We start from the raw sequence: 16,589 nt of genomic DNA, 5'->3' as shown, positions 1-16,589 counted from the left end.
ATCATTTAATATCCATTTCTATATTCTTATTAACTAAGATTTAGAATTTTGATGTTTCAAATATAAAAATAATAAAATATTTCCAAGAAATCTTTCAGTATTTTATTTACTTGAGCTTTCAAAATCATTTAACCACTAGATGGCAGCAAAGAAAAGAACCCCACAAGGTGGGGTCTAGTTCACTAGTAAAGCATGGGTTGGATCCCAGTAACACAAAAACAAACCAAGCAAGCAAACAAATTACAAAGCTAGAGATGGAGTTCAGTAGTACAGAATACCTGCCTTAGCAAGCACAAGGTCCTGAGTTCATCCCTCAGTGCTGAAAATAATTTTTAAAAACAACAATAACAGTAATACAAATAATCATGACCTTTGGATTGGAAAATAGTGCATTTTTTCTAACAATAATATATTCAACATAAAAGACATTTATATCATGATTTATATTATGAATGTGAATTATAGCCCCCCAAAAGTGCTGATTCCAGCATTATGTGGCAGGCATGGTAAACCAGCAGTAACAAAGACATGAAGAAACAAGGCATTTCATTACTTTTTGAGTCTCACTGACAGATATAATAGGATTTCCAAACCAAAGATGTATTTATTCTGAGAGGCTCTTCAATTTGAATGAGATCAGCATAAAGTTCAAAATCTCATAGGTCTACTTTGGGAGAGAGAGAAGGATGCTCCACGGGAAATTTTGGAGATCCTTTGTTTTCTCCTTTCCTGTTTTCAGAAATATTACTCAAGGGCTGGGGATATAGCCTAGTGGCAAGAGTGCCTGCCTCGGATACACGAGGCCCTAGGTTCGATTCCCCAGCACCACATATACAGAAAACGGCCAGAAGCGGCGCTGTGGCTCAAGTGGCAGAGTGCTAGCCTTGAGCGGGAAGAAGCCAGGGACAGTGCTCAGGCCCTGAGTCCAAGGCCCAGGACTGGCCAAAAAAAAAAAGAAATATTACTCAAATGCATACATATTTTAAAATTCAGGAAGCAAGTGGGGACTAATATGGTGGCTTACACCTGGAGTACCAGAACTAAGGCAGGAAAGATTACAAGTATAAATATCAAGCTTAAAAAAATTTTAATAGGGTTGGGAATATGGCTTAGTGGTAGAGTGCTTGCCTTGCATGCATGAAGGCCTTGGGTTCGATTCCTCAGCACCACATAAACAGAAAAAGACAAAAGTGGCACTGTGGCTCAAGTGGTAAAGGAAGCCAGGGACAGTGTCCAGGCATTGAGTTCAAGCCCCAGGACTGGTTAAAAAAATAAATTACATTTAAGGCTTTTAAGCAATAGGAATGCTTACTTGATCTTATTAGTCGTAATAACAGCTAACATTTATTTAATTCTTTTTATGCTCCAGGACTGTTCCTAAAAGCCTTACATGTACTATTTCAATTTTCTTAACTATCTGAGGTAGAAACTATTATTATCCCACTATTTCAAATGAGAAAGCTCAGGCAGAGAGAAGTAAATTACATAGCTAGTAATTATTCTGTCTCCAGAGCCCACGTTTTTAATCACTTTATGTAACTATCACTCATTTACAGCAATTACATTATTAGTCCCTAATTATTCTGTGTACCAGAGTGAAGTTCTCAAGAATCTACTGTCACCTAAGGCAATAAAAACAGTTATGACAACAAATGAGTACTAACCACACCCGTTTTCACTTCCTTCTTCAAATACATTATTTGTAGGTAGAGTCACTGATAAATAGAAGCCAATGAGAAAAATAAAGAGGAATAAAGAGGTATATTGTTTGGCAAGAGCAAATGCAGATTAAAAGAACAGGCAGTATAAATGTAAATGAAGGAACACTGTGATATATGGCTCCTTCCTTATTTCCACCCCATCTCAGGACTAGGCATATATGAAACATAATCTACTATAGCAAATTCAGGACAAATGGTGTCAAGAAAGTAGCTAGGTGATTAGGAAAATGAAGAAGAAAAGTCAGGAAATTTGACCTAATTTCATTAGCATCATCTATAAGTTAGTGTTCTTCAGAAAAGATCAGTAAGATCATGGCATTTCAGTTTTATCAGAAACAGGTCATTAATCATTTCAAAACATTTCACAAAAAATACTTACACAAAGCAAAAGCTTTGGATCTGCATGAATTAGTTTCACCATGGACAAGAGAAGAAATTTATAGTTTCTTGTCTCAAGGTCTGTAGGTTTTTCTTTGAATTTAAGGCTTGTAACTTTTTCTTTAAATGTAAGACTCTAAAAACAAAACAAAAACATGGTGTCACTTTGAAAGAATCAGATACCAGACTGCATAGCAATAAAACGTTTAAAAATAATTATAAAAAGGCACTGAAATGTAAACATTTATACCACCAAATATGTGGTATTAGCAGAAGAATCATGAAGTAAAAGCTATATTTTTAAATGTTGTTTTATACCTTTTGTGCTATTCTTAATACAATCACTCTAATAAGACTAATAAAAATCAAGTTAAAATGTTAAAGACTTATTTCATGCTGGCTCCCATATAAAAAAGAATTCTAAAATGTAAAAATATATTTGGTCTATATTATTCACAAATACCCACACCAAGAAACTCATTTAACAAACACTCATCCCACACACATATATATACACAAATATTTCATAGACACTATAATATTGTCAATTTTAAGATGCATCATTACTTGCTACATCAAAAGAAATGCAAAGTCATAAAAAGTAGGACACTTTCAACTTCAGAGAAAAGTAAAACTGCTCTTTACAACTAATGAAATATGCTATATAGCCAATCTTTGTATTTAACAGTTTCAATCATAAATTTTACTTTTTCCTTTGACAGCATTCTCTCTCTAGTTAGAGTACACATATATTGTCTGGAGAATACTCATGGAACAGGATTCTTTGAGGAAAATGTCTTTCAATTACAGAGATACTATGGTAAACTAAATTAACTATAGATATCATTAAATAAAAAAAAAAAAACTCCACAGGCTGGGAATGTGGCTTAGCGGTAGAGTGCTTGCCTAGCATGCATGAAGGCCTGGGTTTGATTCCTCAGCACCATATAAACAGAAAAGACCAGAAGTGGTACTGTGGCTCAAGAGGTAGAGTGCTAGCCTTGAGCAAAAAGAAGCCCAGAACAGCGCTCAAGGCCTGAGTTCCAAGCCCTCAGAACTAGCCAAAAACAAAAAAACTCCAGTAAGATTCTGGTGGCTCATACCAGTTATCCTAGTTACTAAGGAGGCTGAGAATCACAGTTTGAAGTCAGCCCCAGCAGGACAGTTCATGAGACTTTTTTTTTTTTTTTTTTTTTTTTTTTTTTTTTTTTTTTTTTGGCCAGTCCTGGGGACTGGACTCAGGGCCTGAGCACTGTCCCTGGCTTCTTTTTGCTCAAGGCTAGCACTCTGCCACTTGAGCCACAGCACCCCTTCTGGCCATTTTCTGTATATGTGGTGCTGGGGAATCGAACCCAGGGCCTCATGTATATGAGGCAGGCACTCTTGCCACTAGGCCATATCCCCAGCCCTCATGAGACTTTTTATCTCCAGTTAACCACCAAAAAAATCAGAAAAAAGAAAAACAGCACAGGTGTGAGTGCGCTAGACTTGAGCACAAAAGCTCTGAGACAGCACCCAGATGCCTTTATGCATGCAAGTATACATGCAGAAATATGGACTGTAGACTTTGAATATATCCAACCATAATAAAATATGTCCAACTAAACAGTCTGTTATCTTTCAAAGCTAAAAAATAGATATAAATATCCATCCTACAATATATGGCAACTCTCTTTAATGTTTAAAAGTTTGTTTTTAAGTTTGTTATTAAGCCCAAGGACTCTGAAGATTTTGGTTGGGAGTGCGGAGAATAAGAGTTATTTAGGGCACAGATACACTGAAGAAATGTCACTACAAAACTGAAAAACCAAAATTCTCTTGCGCACATGTTTGTGTGTGCTGGTCCTGGGGCTTGAACTAAGGACTTAAACGCTGTCCCTGAGTTTTTGTTTTTGCCAGTTCTGGAACTTGAACTGAGGGCCTGGGCACTGTCTCTGAGCTTCTTTGGCTCAAGGCTAGCATTCTATCACTTGAGCCAAAGTGTCACTTCCAGCTTTTTCTGTTTATGTGGCACTGAGGAATAGAACCCAGGACTTCATGCATACTAGGCAAGAACTCTACCACTAAGCTACATTCCCAGCTCCTGAGTTTTTCCATTTGTTTGTTCATTTGTTGCCCAAGGACAGCCCTCTACCACGTGAGCAACAGCTTCACTTCCAGTTTTTTATCAAAAACTTTCCTGTCCAAGCTGGCTTCAAACCGTAATCCTCAGATCTCAGCCTCCTGAGTAGCTAGGAATACAAGGCATGAGCCACCCACATCAGGCACAAATATTATTTTACATTTAAAATAAATACATTTTTACCTTTTTAAAACATTACTTTATTATTATCATAAAGGTAATGTACAGAGGGGTTACAATTACATAGTGAGGTAATGAGTCTATTTCCTTTCACACAGTATCTCCTGTTGCCTCACTCTCTCCTAGTCCTTCCCTCCCGTTTCCACTGTTTTTTTTTGTGTTTTTTTTTTTTTTTTTTTTGCCAGTCCTGGGCCTTGGACTCAGGGTCTGAGCACTGTCCCTGGCTTCTTTTTGCTCAAGGCTAGCACTCTGCCACTTGAGCCACAGCGCCACTTCTGGCCATTTTCTGTATATGTGGTGCTGGGGAATCGAACCCAGGGCTTCATAGGAGGCAAGTGCTCTTGCCAATAGGCCATATCCCCAGCCCGGAGATGGAAGTCTTATTGTAATTTTCATTTGCATTTCCTTCCAGCTAAGAATGTTGGACATTTCTTTTATTTATTAGCCATGTATATTTCTAAGACATATGTTTCATTTGTATTTCTGTGAAAAATGATATTGAGACTTTTGGTGGATATTGAATAGAGAATTTTTTATGATACTGATCTTGCCAATCTAAGAGTATGAAAATTCTTTACATCTCTGATTTCTTTCTCCGAAGTTTTATAGTTTTCACTTTATCTTTTACTTCCTTAGTTAATACCTAGGTCTTTGTGGCTATTGTAAAAGAGTATTTTCCTGACTCCATTATCATCTTGTTTATTGTTGGTGTATAGAAAAGCCACTGACTTTTGAATATCTTGTTACATTTTCAAAGGTATTTATTAAATCTGTAAGTGGTTTGGTGGAGTCTATAGGGTCTCTGTAAGTACAGAATTGTAATCTCTGCAAGTATTTGGCTTTTTTCCTTGTTTGAATCCTTTATTTCATTCTTCTGCCTTATTGCTCTGGCTAGTGTGGGACACACCTGGATCAGAAAGAGGAAGTCAACTAGCTGGCCCCGCCTGTTTCTCAGTCCTGGGGCCACATGTGGCTAAGATGGCGCCTGAGATGAACCCACAGGCGGTTCTGTGGTCTGTGACGAAAAATCTGGACGCCTCTAGGACTGGTCCCCGGCTCTTCTGCCCTTAGGGGCAGCTCGTGCCTCCCCTTACAGTCCCTAGATAGGTGCACGCACACCCCCACCCTTACTGCCGATATTTGATCTGATTGGCTCCTGTGTCTTATATTAGTTACATGTGTTCCCCCCCAATAAACGAGATCTTGCATCCACTTGACTCCCAGGCGCGTCTGATTGTCCTCCGGTGAGAGAGGGCTGGGGTACAGGTGGTCTGTCGACCCTTTCCTTTCTTGGCTCCTTCCCTGTCTCTCCCGCAGGTCAGGGGAGCACTGGGGAGGGGGGGGGAACCCAACAGCTAGAAATTCTAGTATCATAAGGATAGGGGGAATGAGCACCCCTAACCTTACAGGAAATGATTTCAGTTTTCTCTAATGATGTTGGCTGTATGTTTACTAAGTTCAAGTACATTTTTTTCTATTCCTAGTTTGTTCAGAGATTTTATCATATATATCATTACTCTTTCAAGCTTTTTTGGTCTATTTGCTTGAAATGTCTTTTTTCCCTCATTTTGCCTTAAGCTTTTATCTATCTTTATGATTATAATGTGTTTCTTGTAATCAACTATTGGACAGGCCTTGTTTTTTGTCATTAAGTATTTTTTTTTACGGTTTAAGCCTTTTGATACTAATATCCAACATTAATCTTGAAAAGTGTGCTGTATTTCCTATCATTTTTCATGATACTTCCTTCTTTCCTATTTGACTAGTACTATTTATTCTTTCCTCTATTTTCCTATATTTATTGCCCAGTTTTGTTGATAGGGTTCTTTTAAATATCTATTGTATTACTTGTTGTCTAGTAGTCATAAGAAGTGGAGCTGCAGCTCAAATAGTAGAGCACTGAACTTGAGCACAGAAGTTCAGAGATAGCACCCAGACCCTGAGTTCAACCCCACAACCAACAATAGCAACAACAAAAAACCAACAACAAAAACATGTTTAGTAGTCGTAAGTTCCTTTAGTTTGTATCCTGTAAAGTGCTTTGGTTTCATTTTATTTACTTATTTATTTATTTTTGTCTGTCATAGGCTTGAACTCAGGGCAATGGGTACTATCTCTGAGCTCTTGTGCTCAAAGCTATTGCTCTACCACTTTGAGACACAACTCTATTTCCAGTTGTTTTTTAGTTTTTGTGTTGTTGATCAGCAATAAGTAAAATGAACTTTCCTGCTAGGCTAGCTTTGAACCTTGATCTTTAGATCTCAGCCTCCTGAGTAGCTAGAATTACAGGAATGAGTCACTAGCACCTGGCTCTTGTAACGTTTTTATACCTCTACCAACTGTTACAAATAGCCTTGCTGTATAAACCAATCTAGATTGGCAAATGTTACTTCGTAGGGTATGAATTATTTCCTTCCATGCCCTCCTTGCATTTAGTCTGTGTGCTGGGAAATCTACTGTTATTTTAATGAAACTTCCTTTCTTAATTTCTCCCTTTTCTAACTTTAATATGCTTTTGTTTTTGTTTTTCCCAGTCCTGGGGCTTGAACTCTGGACCTGAAATCTGAGCTTCTTTTGCTCAAGGCTACCTACTCTACCACTTGAGTCACAGCTCCGCTTTTGACTTTTTCTGTGTATGTGGTACTGAAGAATTGAACCCAGGGCTTCATGCATGCTAGGCAAGCACTCTACCACTAAGACACATTCCCAGCCCCTCGCTAGGCTTTTATTTATTTGGTATATTTAGTGCTAATATATATCTAAGGGTGTTTCTCCTTTTATCTTGCCTGTTTGGTATTCTATATACCTCATTCACATGGATGACCTTTCTTTGAGACTGGGAAATTTTTCGATTATTTTACTATCGCTATTATTTCAGTATCTTTAGTTTGTAGTCCGGCTACTTTTATAACTATGATTCATAAGTTTCATCATTTCACAGAGTCAAAAGGTCTTATAAATTCTGTTTGTATCTTGTTTCTTTCAGTGTCTTAACTGTTTGATCTAATGCCTCTGCTTTATCTTCAACCTCCTCAGAAAGGCTTTTGAGTTTTTAATATTTGGGCCACTGTGCTCTTCAGTTTTGGTCTTTCAATTTATTTCTGTATCCTTAATTCATTTCTTTCCTCATATCTTGTATACTTAGTTGCTTGAGTCATCTTTGAATTAGTTCAGATGTTTAAATATAAACTCCATTATTTCATTGACCATTCTTTTGGTTTTTTTGGCCAGTTAGTTGTGAGGCTTGAACTCTGGGGCCTGGGCACTGTCCCTGAGCTCTTCAGCTCAAGGCTAGCGCTCTATCACTTAAGCCACAGCAGCACTTCTGGTTTTTCTGGTCGTTAATTGGAGAGTATCACAGACTTTTCTGCATGGGCTGGCTTTGAACCACAATCCTCAGATTTCAGCCTCCTGAGTAGCTAGGATTACAGTCATGAGATACTGGCGCCTGGCTTCAATGACAATTTTGTCACTGATTTATTGAGCTCATTGTTTGTACTTTCTTCTTCTTTGCTATTGATCTCTTACTGTGGATTTATTTGATCACTTTTGAAGGAAATATGTGACCTTGTTTAAATTTTTTTTCCCTGGAATTTACATATCTGGCACCAAGATTTGGGAGAGTTTTCAATCTCACATGGCATTTAAGTTGGTGGTTTCTTACAGATTACCTAAGACTGGATAATGGCTGAGTTGTGATGCATTTCCCAGTGAGAGGTGAGTTTCAGTTGTCAAATAATTGATTTTGGTGCTCAAGATAATATGTGCTGAACTCTTCTCCAGTCAGGCAGAGTGAGGAAGCTCGGGCTGCAAATGCTACAGTAATTTATAAACCACAACCTAATGTTTATTGCAATCTCTAATTAAGACTAGTCACTGGGGGCTGGGGATATGGCCTAGTGGCAAGAGTGCTTGCCTCGTATACACGAGGCCCTGAGTTCGATTCCCCAGCACCACATATACAGAAAATGGCCAGAAGTGGCGCTGTGGTTTAAGGGGCAGAGTGCTAGCCTTGAGCAAGAAGAAGCCAGGGACAGTGCTCAGGTCCTGAGTTCAAGCCCCAAGACTGGCCAAAAAAAAAAAAAAAGACTAGTCACTTACTATACTACTCCAATATATTTTTGTATGTATTTTTAAAATTTGTTATTGTTATTATAAAAGTGACATACAGAGGGGTTATAGTTACATAAGTCAGGTAAAAAGTACATTTCTTTTTGAACAATGTTATCCCATCTCTTGCTTTCTCCCAGTTTTTCCCTCCCATTCCCACCTACAAGTTAGATAGTTCATTTTCCAAATAGTGCCTAGTGAGTACCACTGCTGCATTTGTTTACCCTTTGTCCCTCCATTTCTATGCATCTTTTTACCCTACAGAAAACACCCCCAAAGACCTATAAATGAACAAACAAGACAAAAAGAAATAAAACAAAAAACAGCAACAAAGAAAGAACCTCATTTCCATTTCCTGGAGCTCAATTTGATAAGTATTATTTTGTATGATCAAAGTGCTCCAGTATCTGTAAGAAGCAAAGATGTGTCTTTGTGGCTTAGGTAACCAGGGAATAATACAAAAAAGACAGTGGGAGTAACATTAAGAATTCTAAGCATTTTGTTATATAGAGAAAGAAGGCATGAGGGTTAAGCCTAATAGAAAAAACTAAGGAGAAATAGAGTGAAGGAGTACCAAAGCGGTGCTAATTTTGTGTTGACAAGGAAGTAAACTGAAGAAAATTGGCAATCACACATAAAGTAACAGTAGCAACAAAAAAATGCAAAAACTATAAACAAATAAACAAAAGAAAAAAATGAAATTCAAGCAATCTAATCACAAAGCAAGAGTGTAACAAGGAAAAATTAGAGATAAAGGAACAGGAAGGTAAAAGGAAATATAAGCAAAAGAACTCCTATAGAACAGACAGTAAAATGAGAAAGGAGTATAAAAAGAGGATGAAAATATGATTTAAAATTAAATATTGAAAGGCACCTATTGTGATTCAGGTATAATGGCACTGGGAGGAAAAGAGGGAGAGTTAAGCAGAACTGCAAAGTAAACAAAGGTGTAAGTGGGCTATATTAAAAAGCAAAACTAAAAAGTAAATGGCCTATATATATATTAGATACACAAAAAAATCCACATAGTAAAATACAAAATAAAACACTAAAACAGAAAAAACAGACTTACACATAACATAATAATGGCTTTCCATTTTGCTTATGTGTACTACCATATACCTCTCTGAAAGGCACAAGAGGCTACGGAGATCATGAGATTCAGATCTCAGTAGGAGAGCTGTCTTTTAGCAGTCAGCATATAGAGAGAGGGAACAGGCCCTAGATAGTGAGTACTCTATAGACCACAGGCCCACAATTCATTCTTCTGCCTTCAGTTGATTCAATACTCTCCTGGCCAAAAGGGGGGTAAGCAATAGACAGTAGTCATGCCCATGCCTTCAGAGTCCAAGTTGTCTCTAATGACACCTACACACAAATGTGACTGGTTTTGGCATCTTAGCTGCCTTTCCTGGCAGATTCTTGTGGCTGGATGACCCAGAAGTCCGTAAAACCTCAACGGTTTCTACTTCCAAACCTCCCAGTTATGTCTCAATCTCAGAACTTGGCTGACTGCAAACAGCCTGTGTGTGCGCACGTGCATATGTACGTACATACATACGTACGTACCTACCTACCTACCTACATACATAAAATATGATAGCCCAGGTTGCTAGTGTAGAGAGGTAAGCCTTCCCACAAAATGCTGCCTCGTTACCACTCTACGAGTTATGGGGGAATGAAATGCTGTCCATTCTGATGCTGGCTTGTCATACTTAGGAAATCACTGGCCTGACAAATCTCCTGCACTGGGGTTTGACACCTGCAGGAGGTATGAATAAGCTAGCCATGGTGGCTAACACCTATAATCCTTGCTTACTCAGGAGGCTGGGATCAGAGGGTCTTGGTTTAGAGCCAGCCCAGAGAAATAAATTCTCATGACTCTTTAGTTAACTAGCCAAAAACAAAACAAAACAAAACAAAACAAAACAGAAAACAAAACAAAACCAGCCAGAACTGGAGATGTGGCTCAAGTGGTAGAGCCCAAAATTCAAGCCTCAGTATCAACACACACACACACACACACACCCTATTAGAATATTTAATTTAAGAAGTTTGGGGCTGCATTGTAATCATAAACTGATATGTTGAATTGAAACCCCTTTGTGTAACTATGTAAAGACTTCTTAAATTAAATTTAAATAATCAAACTTCAATTGTTCCTATCATTGCTCAAACTTTGCTAAATGTCCATATTCACTAAAGTATGAAATATTTTTATTTTAAATTAAAATTAAAAATTTTTATTTATGATTTCCTATATGGCATTTTAAGCATCCAATAAGGCATTGCCCTCTAAGTTGCAAATCAGCTTCCTTTATCTTCTAATTGTGAAAAGCTAATAAAAATATTTTGATATAAAAAAGAAACTAACAACATAGAAGGGGGAAATATTATTCATGAAGATTTTGATGGCATTTTATGATAAATTTTCTGTAAGAAAAGTAAGTCCAACTAACTAACAGTGGAAAACAAACGTTAGTATTTTCTGACAATGAAATACTATAACATAGCATAATATTTACAAGAAAGGAAGAACCTATTTGATGCTATGAAATAATGAAGTCAGCAGGATTGAGATAAAGACACTAAAAACACAACAGAAAGGTGGTGAGATTCAATTTCCTCGTTTCTTACCGGTGCCATTCGTATTGCTGGGTGTGCCCCACAAGCCTGCACTGCTTTATGAAGTGTTTCACCAAACATATTTCGAAGTTCAACTGAGTGGCAATATACAGCATCAATCTTGGGCCACCAATCCAATGCAGACTGAAAACAAAGACCATAAGGAAAAAAGTACAAAATAACATGAGTTGTATGCTCTATTATCACTGTAGTGTTAAGTTCTATTCTTCTATCAGAAACATTTTATAAGACCATGCAAACACACATGATTTTCAGTCTTGATACGGTGTCTTTAATTCAAACATTAACCCATTCATATTTTAAAATAGGACTGGAAACATGGCTCAAGTGATGGGAGGCCTGCCTAGCAAGCACACAGCTCTGATTTCAAATACAATACTGAATAACAGAAAAAAAAAAAAAAAGAAGAGGAAGAAAGAAAGAAAAGTAAAATACAATTAGTATGTACAAATGAGATTCTTTTCTCTTGGACAATCTACTGAATTTGAAAGCCAAGTCTCTGGAAAAAAATCTTTAGCCAATATTTCTGTTTTTTTCTTTTTCTATTTCAAGTTAAATTTTCTACCCATATCAGAAACACATGCACAATATATAGGTGTTTGTTTTTTTTTCATTTTCAGGCAAAAATGCTATCACCAAGTGAGATCAAGTGGTCAATGCTTGTAATCCTAGCTTCTCAGACAAATGATATCTGAAGATCACACTTTGAAGCCAGCCTGGGCAGGAAAGTACATGAGATACTCATCTCCAATAAACCACCAAAAAGCAAGAATAGAGCTGTGGCAAGTGACAGAGCACTAGCCTTGAACAAAAAATACAAGGGATAGCACCTAGGCCCTAAGCCTGCAGACCAGCACACATATAAACATACATACTTACACATCACACACACACATACAATGTTATAATCAACAATCAAATCTTTATAAGCAATCACTAGTTCAACACAATATTGAAAGAATACAGTGTTGCTTAAATGCCTGCTAACAATAATGATAATTAGAATATAAATTGATATGCAATGATGGCACAGTACAAGAAAAGACACCATAAACAAAAACAAACTGATCTTCATTAAGTATTTTTAGGTTATCAATGTTTTGTTTGTTTGCTTGCTTGTTTATGGTGTCAGGGATCAAACCCAAGGCCTTGAACATGCTAAACAAATACTCTATCACTGGGCTATAACCCAGCTCCCATAATTAAGGAATTATTTTGCATAAATACTTCTCTTTCTATGTAACCTATCTCACTTAAATGCCTACATATAAATGCCTATTTCATTTAGAAGCTTGTCTTTTTTATTTTGAAAAGAATTAGTGCAATATAAAAATGACCAAAAAAAATCACTAAATTATAACCATTTCTCTATCAGGTCATAGAAACTGTAATCCTAATTGCTCAGGAAGAGTTCTGAGGACTGCTATTACATGCCAGCCCAGACAGAAAGTCCATAAGACTCTTATCTCCAATTATCCAGTAAAATGCCAGAAGTGGAGTTGTGGAACAAGGTTCTCATCAGCATTGAGTGGGAAAAGCCAAGTGAGAGCCCTAGACCATGAGTTCAAGCCCCAGTACCAATGTACGTACACACACACACACACACACACACACACACACAGCTTCAGAGCCTTTTCCCAGATTCTTTCCTATTCAAAATTAAGCTAGTATCAACATTTAATTTCTCACTCATAATTCTAAGAATATTTTAATAGTAACAAGTTACATTAACATTAATCAAAACAATGGGATATAAACTATTTACAGGAGACTCAAATATAAGTCAGGCTTGGAGAATCAATGTTTAAGGCTAAGATCTGTCATTGCAACAAAACTCAAACAATGGACTATTTCAGATCTAAACACAATACTTATGAATTGCATGTAAGTATGTTTCACAGAAGCAAAATAAAACTGCAAACACAATTACTACTTCTACATAAACCTTCAAAAACACATCAGTAAAACTTGTACTTGAGAATGTGATTAATTTAAAAAATGGTGTGAACTGTTTAAGATCCCTGGAAAAGGAGAACTCATCAGCTGTATTTACCAAGAGTCATTTAAAAAGAAACCTTATAGCATAAATGAATTTGATTTCATTGAGTCCAAGTATCTTGGGAAAATTTATATGAATTCCAGACTTTAAACTATTTCCCTAATAAACTATCTTTAGTAAGACTCTGTCGGTTCCATATCTACTTTTATAAATCACCCTTTAAAGTCAGAAAGTAGTATCTACTGGACTTAAACCCAAGGAAAGTGGGGACGACATTTTTCAAGAAACAATTAACTGAAGGAGGAAGATACAGCTCAATGATAAAGCATTTGCCTAATACGTACAAGACCTTGGATTCAATCCCCAGAACCACAAAAAGAGAGAATATAAATAAGAATTAATTGACCAAACAGTCTATAATGACAAACTATCACTATCTAAAGTATAACTTTAAAAAAAATACTTTGACGTACTATTTTTTTTACTTTCAAGCTATTTTACTCAAAGGTTACTGATGCTTAAGATTTAAAAATTATATTCAATAGTTTCTCTATAAAAAAAAAAAACTGATGTCCAAAGTGACATGATCTGGGTACAGACACACTCTACCTTCACACATGCAGTACTCATTGGAGTACAGAGGATGCACACCACTGTCACCAAGTACAATGAGGCATGCATGAAGGACCACTCCAGGCATGCTTAAAACCCAGAAAGGAGCAGCTTAGCCACTTACAGCAGTGCCAAGTCCATGCTTGAAAGTGCTCTATATATTCAATTGTAGACAAAAATATTTCACAATTAAAGTAACTAGCCACAGAGTATTCAAAGAGTATATACTTGGGTTTACTAAACACAAATTTAAAGAATTTATGTAACGTTAGTTATCCACCCTGAATTAATGTTTTTTAGTATTATGAGTCAAGGGGGGAAAAGTAGCATTTTCTTTCTAAATAACATATAAATCTGGTGGTGGGGAGGGGTCTTTTTCTCTTCAAAGCCTTGAAAGTAAAACTTGAAGAGAAAATATCTTAGCTCATTTTATTAGCAAAAGTACAGTGATTTTTTTAAGTTCTCAATACAAGCATATCTTATCTAAAATTAAACTTCCTTTTTTTGGATCAAAGAGTATTCGATGTAACCTCTAACTATGATTTAACTTGTTATATTCAAATAAGAGAGGTATCATTCCTTCAGGCATTTAGTTGTTCTTAATTTGAGAGATGAAACACAAATGGCAATTGATGAAATAAGGACCAAATGTTCTGCAACACACAAGGCAGTTCTGCATAACAAAGAATTACCTTCCCAAAATGCTACTAATAATCCACCAAGAAAACTATGTCACCAGTTTTATCAACAGTTATTTTTCCCTATAGGAACGTCTAAAAGAGAATGTGGGTGGCATTAGGTTTCAATCAATACATTTAAGGCACATGGGGGGAGGGGGTATTTTCACTTAAACTAGAGTCTTAAACAATTTAATTCCAAATAGGATAAATATACTAAGTAATCAATGACCAAAACCTTATAAGAAGAATACAGGAACAGTTGAATAACTTGACACATAAATGTAAATTATCAAGTAAAACTATTTTTTAAAAAAACAGCACTAAAGAATCTTCAAATCACAGTTGTTTATAACTAGATGAATAGAATTTTTTAAATCCACAGTCCATATTTCTTGCTACTTAATATGCCTATCTTTTAAAGAATTTATTGTCTGATACAATTTTGCCTCCTATTTTGAAGTGTTAAAATTTTATTTTAAGAAAAACTAAAAGAGAGGTACCAAAACACTATCATAAATGGTCTTCACCATTTTATAAATGTGCTATGTTGTTCTCATATAGCAAGGTGATAAGTCAGAATTTATCACATGTTGGGATTGGGATAAAAAAGTGTTCAAATAACACATGAAGTGAGTCTTCTCAAGAGCTATATATTGAAATAAAATTATTTAGGTTTATTCTTTCCAAAACACCCTAATAATGCTTTCTCAATAAACATCATTAGGTTAAGATGGAACATAAAAAATACTATTTTATATCCCTTACTAAATACAATATCATTAGAGATATCATCCAACATCATACCATCTAAGTTCAGAATCTTCCTGAAAACCAAGAGCATCATTCTTCAAAAGTAAAAAGATAAATATATTTCAATTCAAAGTCGAAATAAAATTTTATTTTCCAGTAAATTATCAATACCTTTTGGACTTACATTGGTGATGATACGATGGAGTGAATTTACCAACACATAGTGAAATGTAGAAGGTGAATTCTGAGCCAAGCAGATCTATAGAAATAAGGGAAAAAAATCATTTCTATGAGGAAAATATTCAACAATACAAATGAAAGGCAATTGCAGAAAGATTTTTTAAAACTGAACAAAAATTTTAAGGTCTTGAAATTAAAATTAACACATGCAATTAAGAAATACTAATAAAGGTCTACCTAGTCATCTTTCCAGTATGTTTATAACACAGGTAGATGAAAACCAATTATCTTACCTTGAAGTGCTGGTTGTTGTGAGGACTTATACGAAAGCAAGAAACAAGGCAATCAATCATTAGATCCACATCTGCAGGCTGACTGCCTCTTGAGAATGGTTTACTTGGATTAAAAAGCAGGTTCTACAAAAATCCCAGTAGAAAACAAAAGCTTTTAAGTAGTCATACACTACTTTCTTACCTGAATGAAACAGCATTATCCACACAAATGTGTGCTCTTCTGCTAGCAAAAAGTACAAAAATTAATATTATGGTTCCTCAATCTGATACAAGACTTTATTACACCACATGTTATTCCTTTCAGGCCACAGTTTCTGTAATATTTTAAACCAAGTCTATAAATTTATACTTTCTTAAGAAAACTAGCGAATATTGTATTGTTGTCCATCCATATTTGCACTTTAGGCTAAAGGATATATTAACAACAAAAGCATGTCCTAAAAAAAAAGAGTGCAAGATGACTCAGAACTTTAGAAATAGCAATTATCTTTGGCACAACAATTATACTAAAGTTTATTCTTTCTCCAATTTTCTTATTGTTTGTAGTAAAGAAAATAAGGATGTTACCTTAAGATCAACCACCATGGATTGAACTAGTAGAAAAATGACAGAGTTGTCTTCCCAATTGATATAAGTACTTGCTTTACACAATTTGACACAAGCAATGGCAGCACTTTCTGTCAGTTGCCTGCTTCCTCCATGGCCAGCAAGTGCTTTTCGTAGACTGTCCAGAAACAACTTCTGCAGAATTCAAATATAGTAAATAAGATGATACATGAAGCTAATTCTATTTCAAATTTACCTAATAAAGTAGCAAATTATTTCTAAAATTCAAACCATAATGAATACAAACATATTTTGTTTTTCAATTTTGTGATTTAAGTAGTTGTGAAATCATTCTCAAAAAAAAAATTTTTT

At 35.8% G+C, this 16,589-nt stretch overlaps 1 protein-coding gene across 6 annotated transcripts in view; it reads right to left on the bottom strand.

The window, feature by feature from the left end:
* Nf1 (neurofibromin 1) overlaps positions 1 to 16,589 on the bottom strand; it is a 256,851-nt gene that overhangs the window by 166,025 nt on the left and 74,237 nt on the right. For all 6 annotated transcript variants that reach the window (XM_048365042.1, XM_048365038.1, XM_048365039.1 and 3 more), the window contains exons 9-13: positions 16,239 to 16,412; positions 15,672 to 15,794; positions 15,383 to 15,457; positions 11,149 to 11,280; positions 2,101 to 2,235 (exon numbers count right to left, since the gene is read on the bottom strand). In XM_048365042.1, the coding sequence (XP_048220999.1) occupies positions 2,101 to 2,235; positions 11,149 to 11,280; positions 15,383 to 15,457; positions 15,672 to 15,794; positions 16,239 to 16,412 (639 nt within the window). The remainder of the gene's footprint in view (positions 1 to 2,100; positions 2,236 to 11,148; positions 11,281 to 15,382; positions 15,458 to 15,671; positions 15,795 to 16,238; positions 16,413 to 16,589) is intronic.

Source organism: Perognathus longimembris, chromosome 17 (genome assembly GCF_023159225.1).
Source record: "Perognathus longimembris pacificus isolate PPM17 chromosome 17, ASM2315922v1, whole genome shotgun sequence".
Taxonomy (NCBI): Eukaryota; Metazoa; Chordata; class Mammalia; order Rodentia; family Heteromyidae; genus Perognathus; species Perognathus longimembris.
The sequence above is the reverse complement of the archived record's forward strand: the minus strand, read 5'-3'. Positions and strand labels throughout refer to the sequence as shown.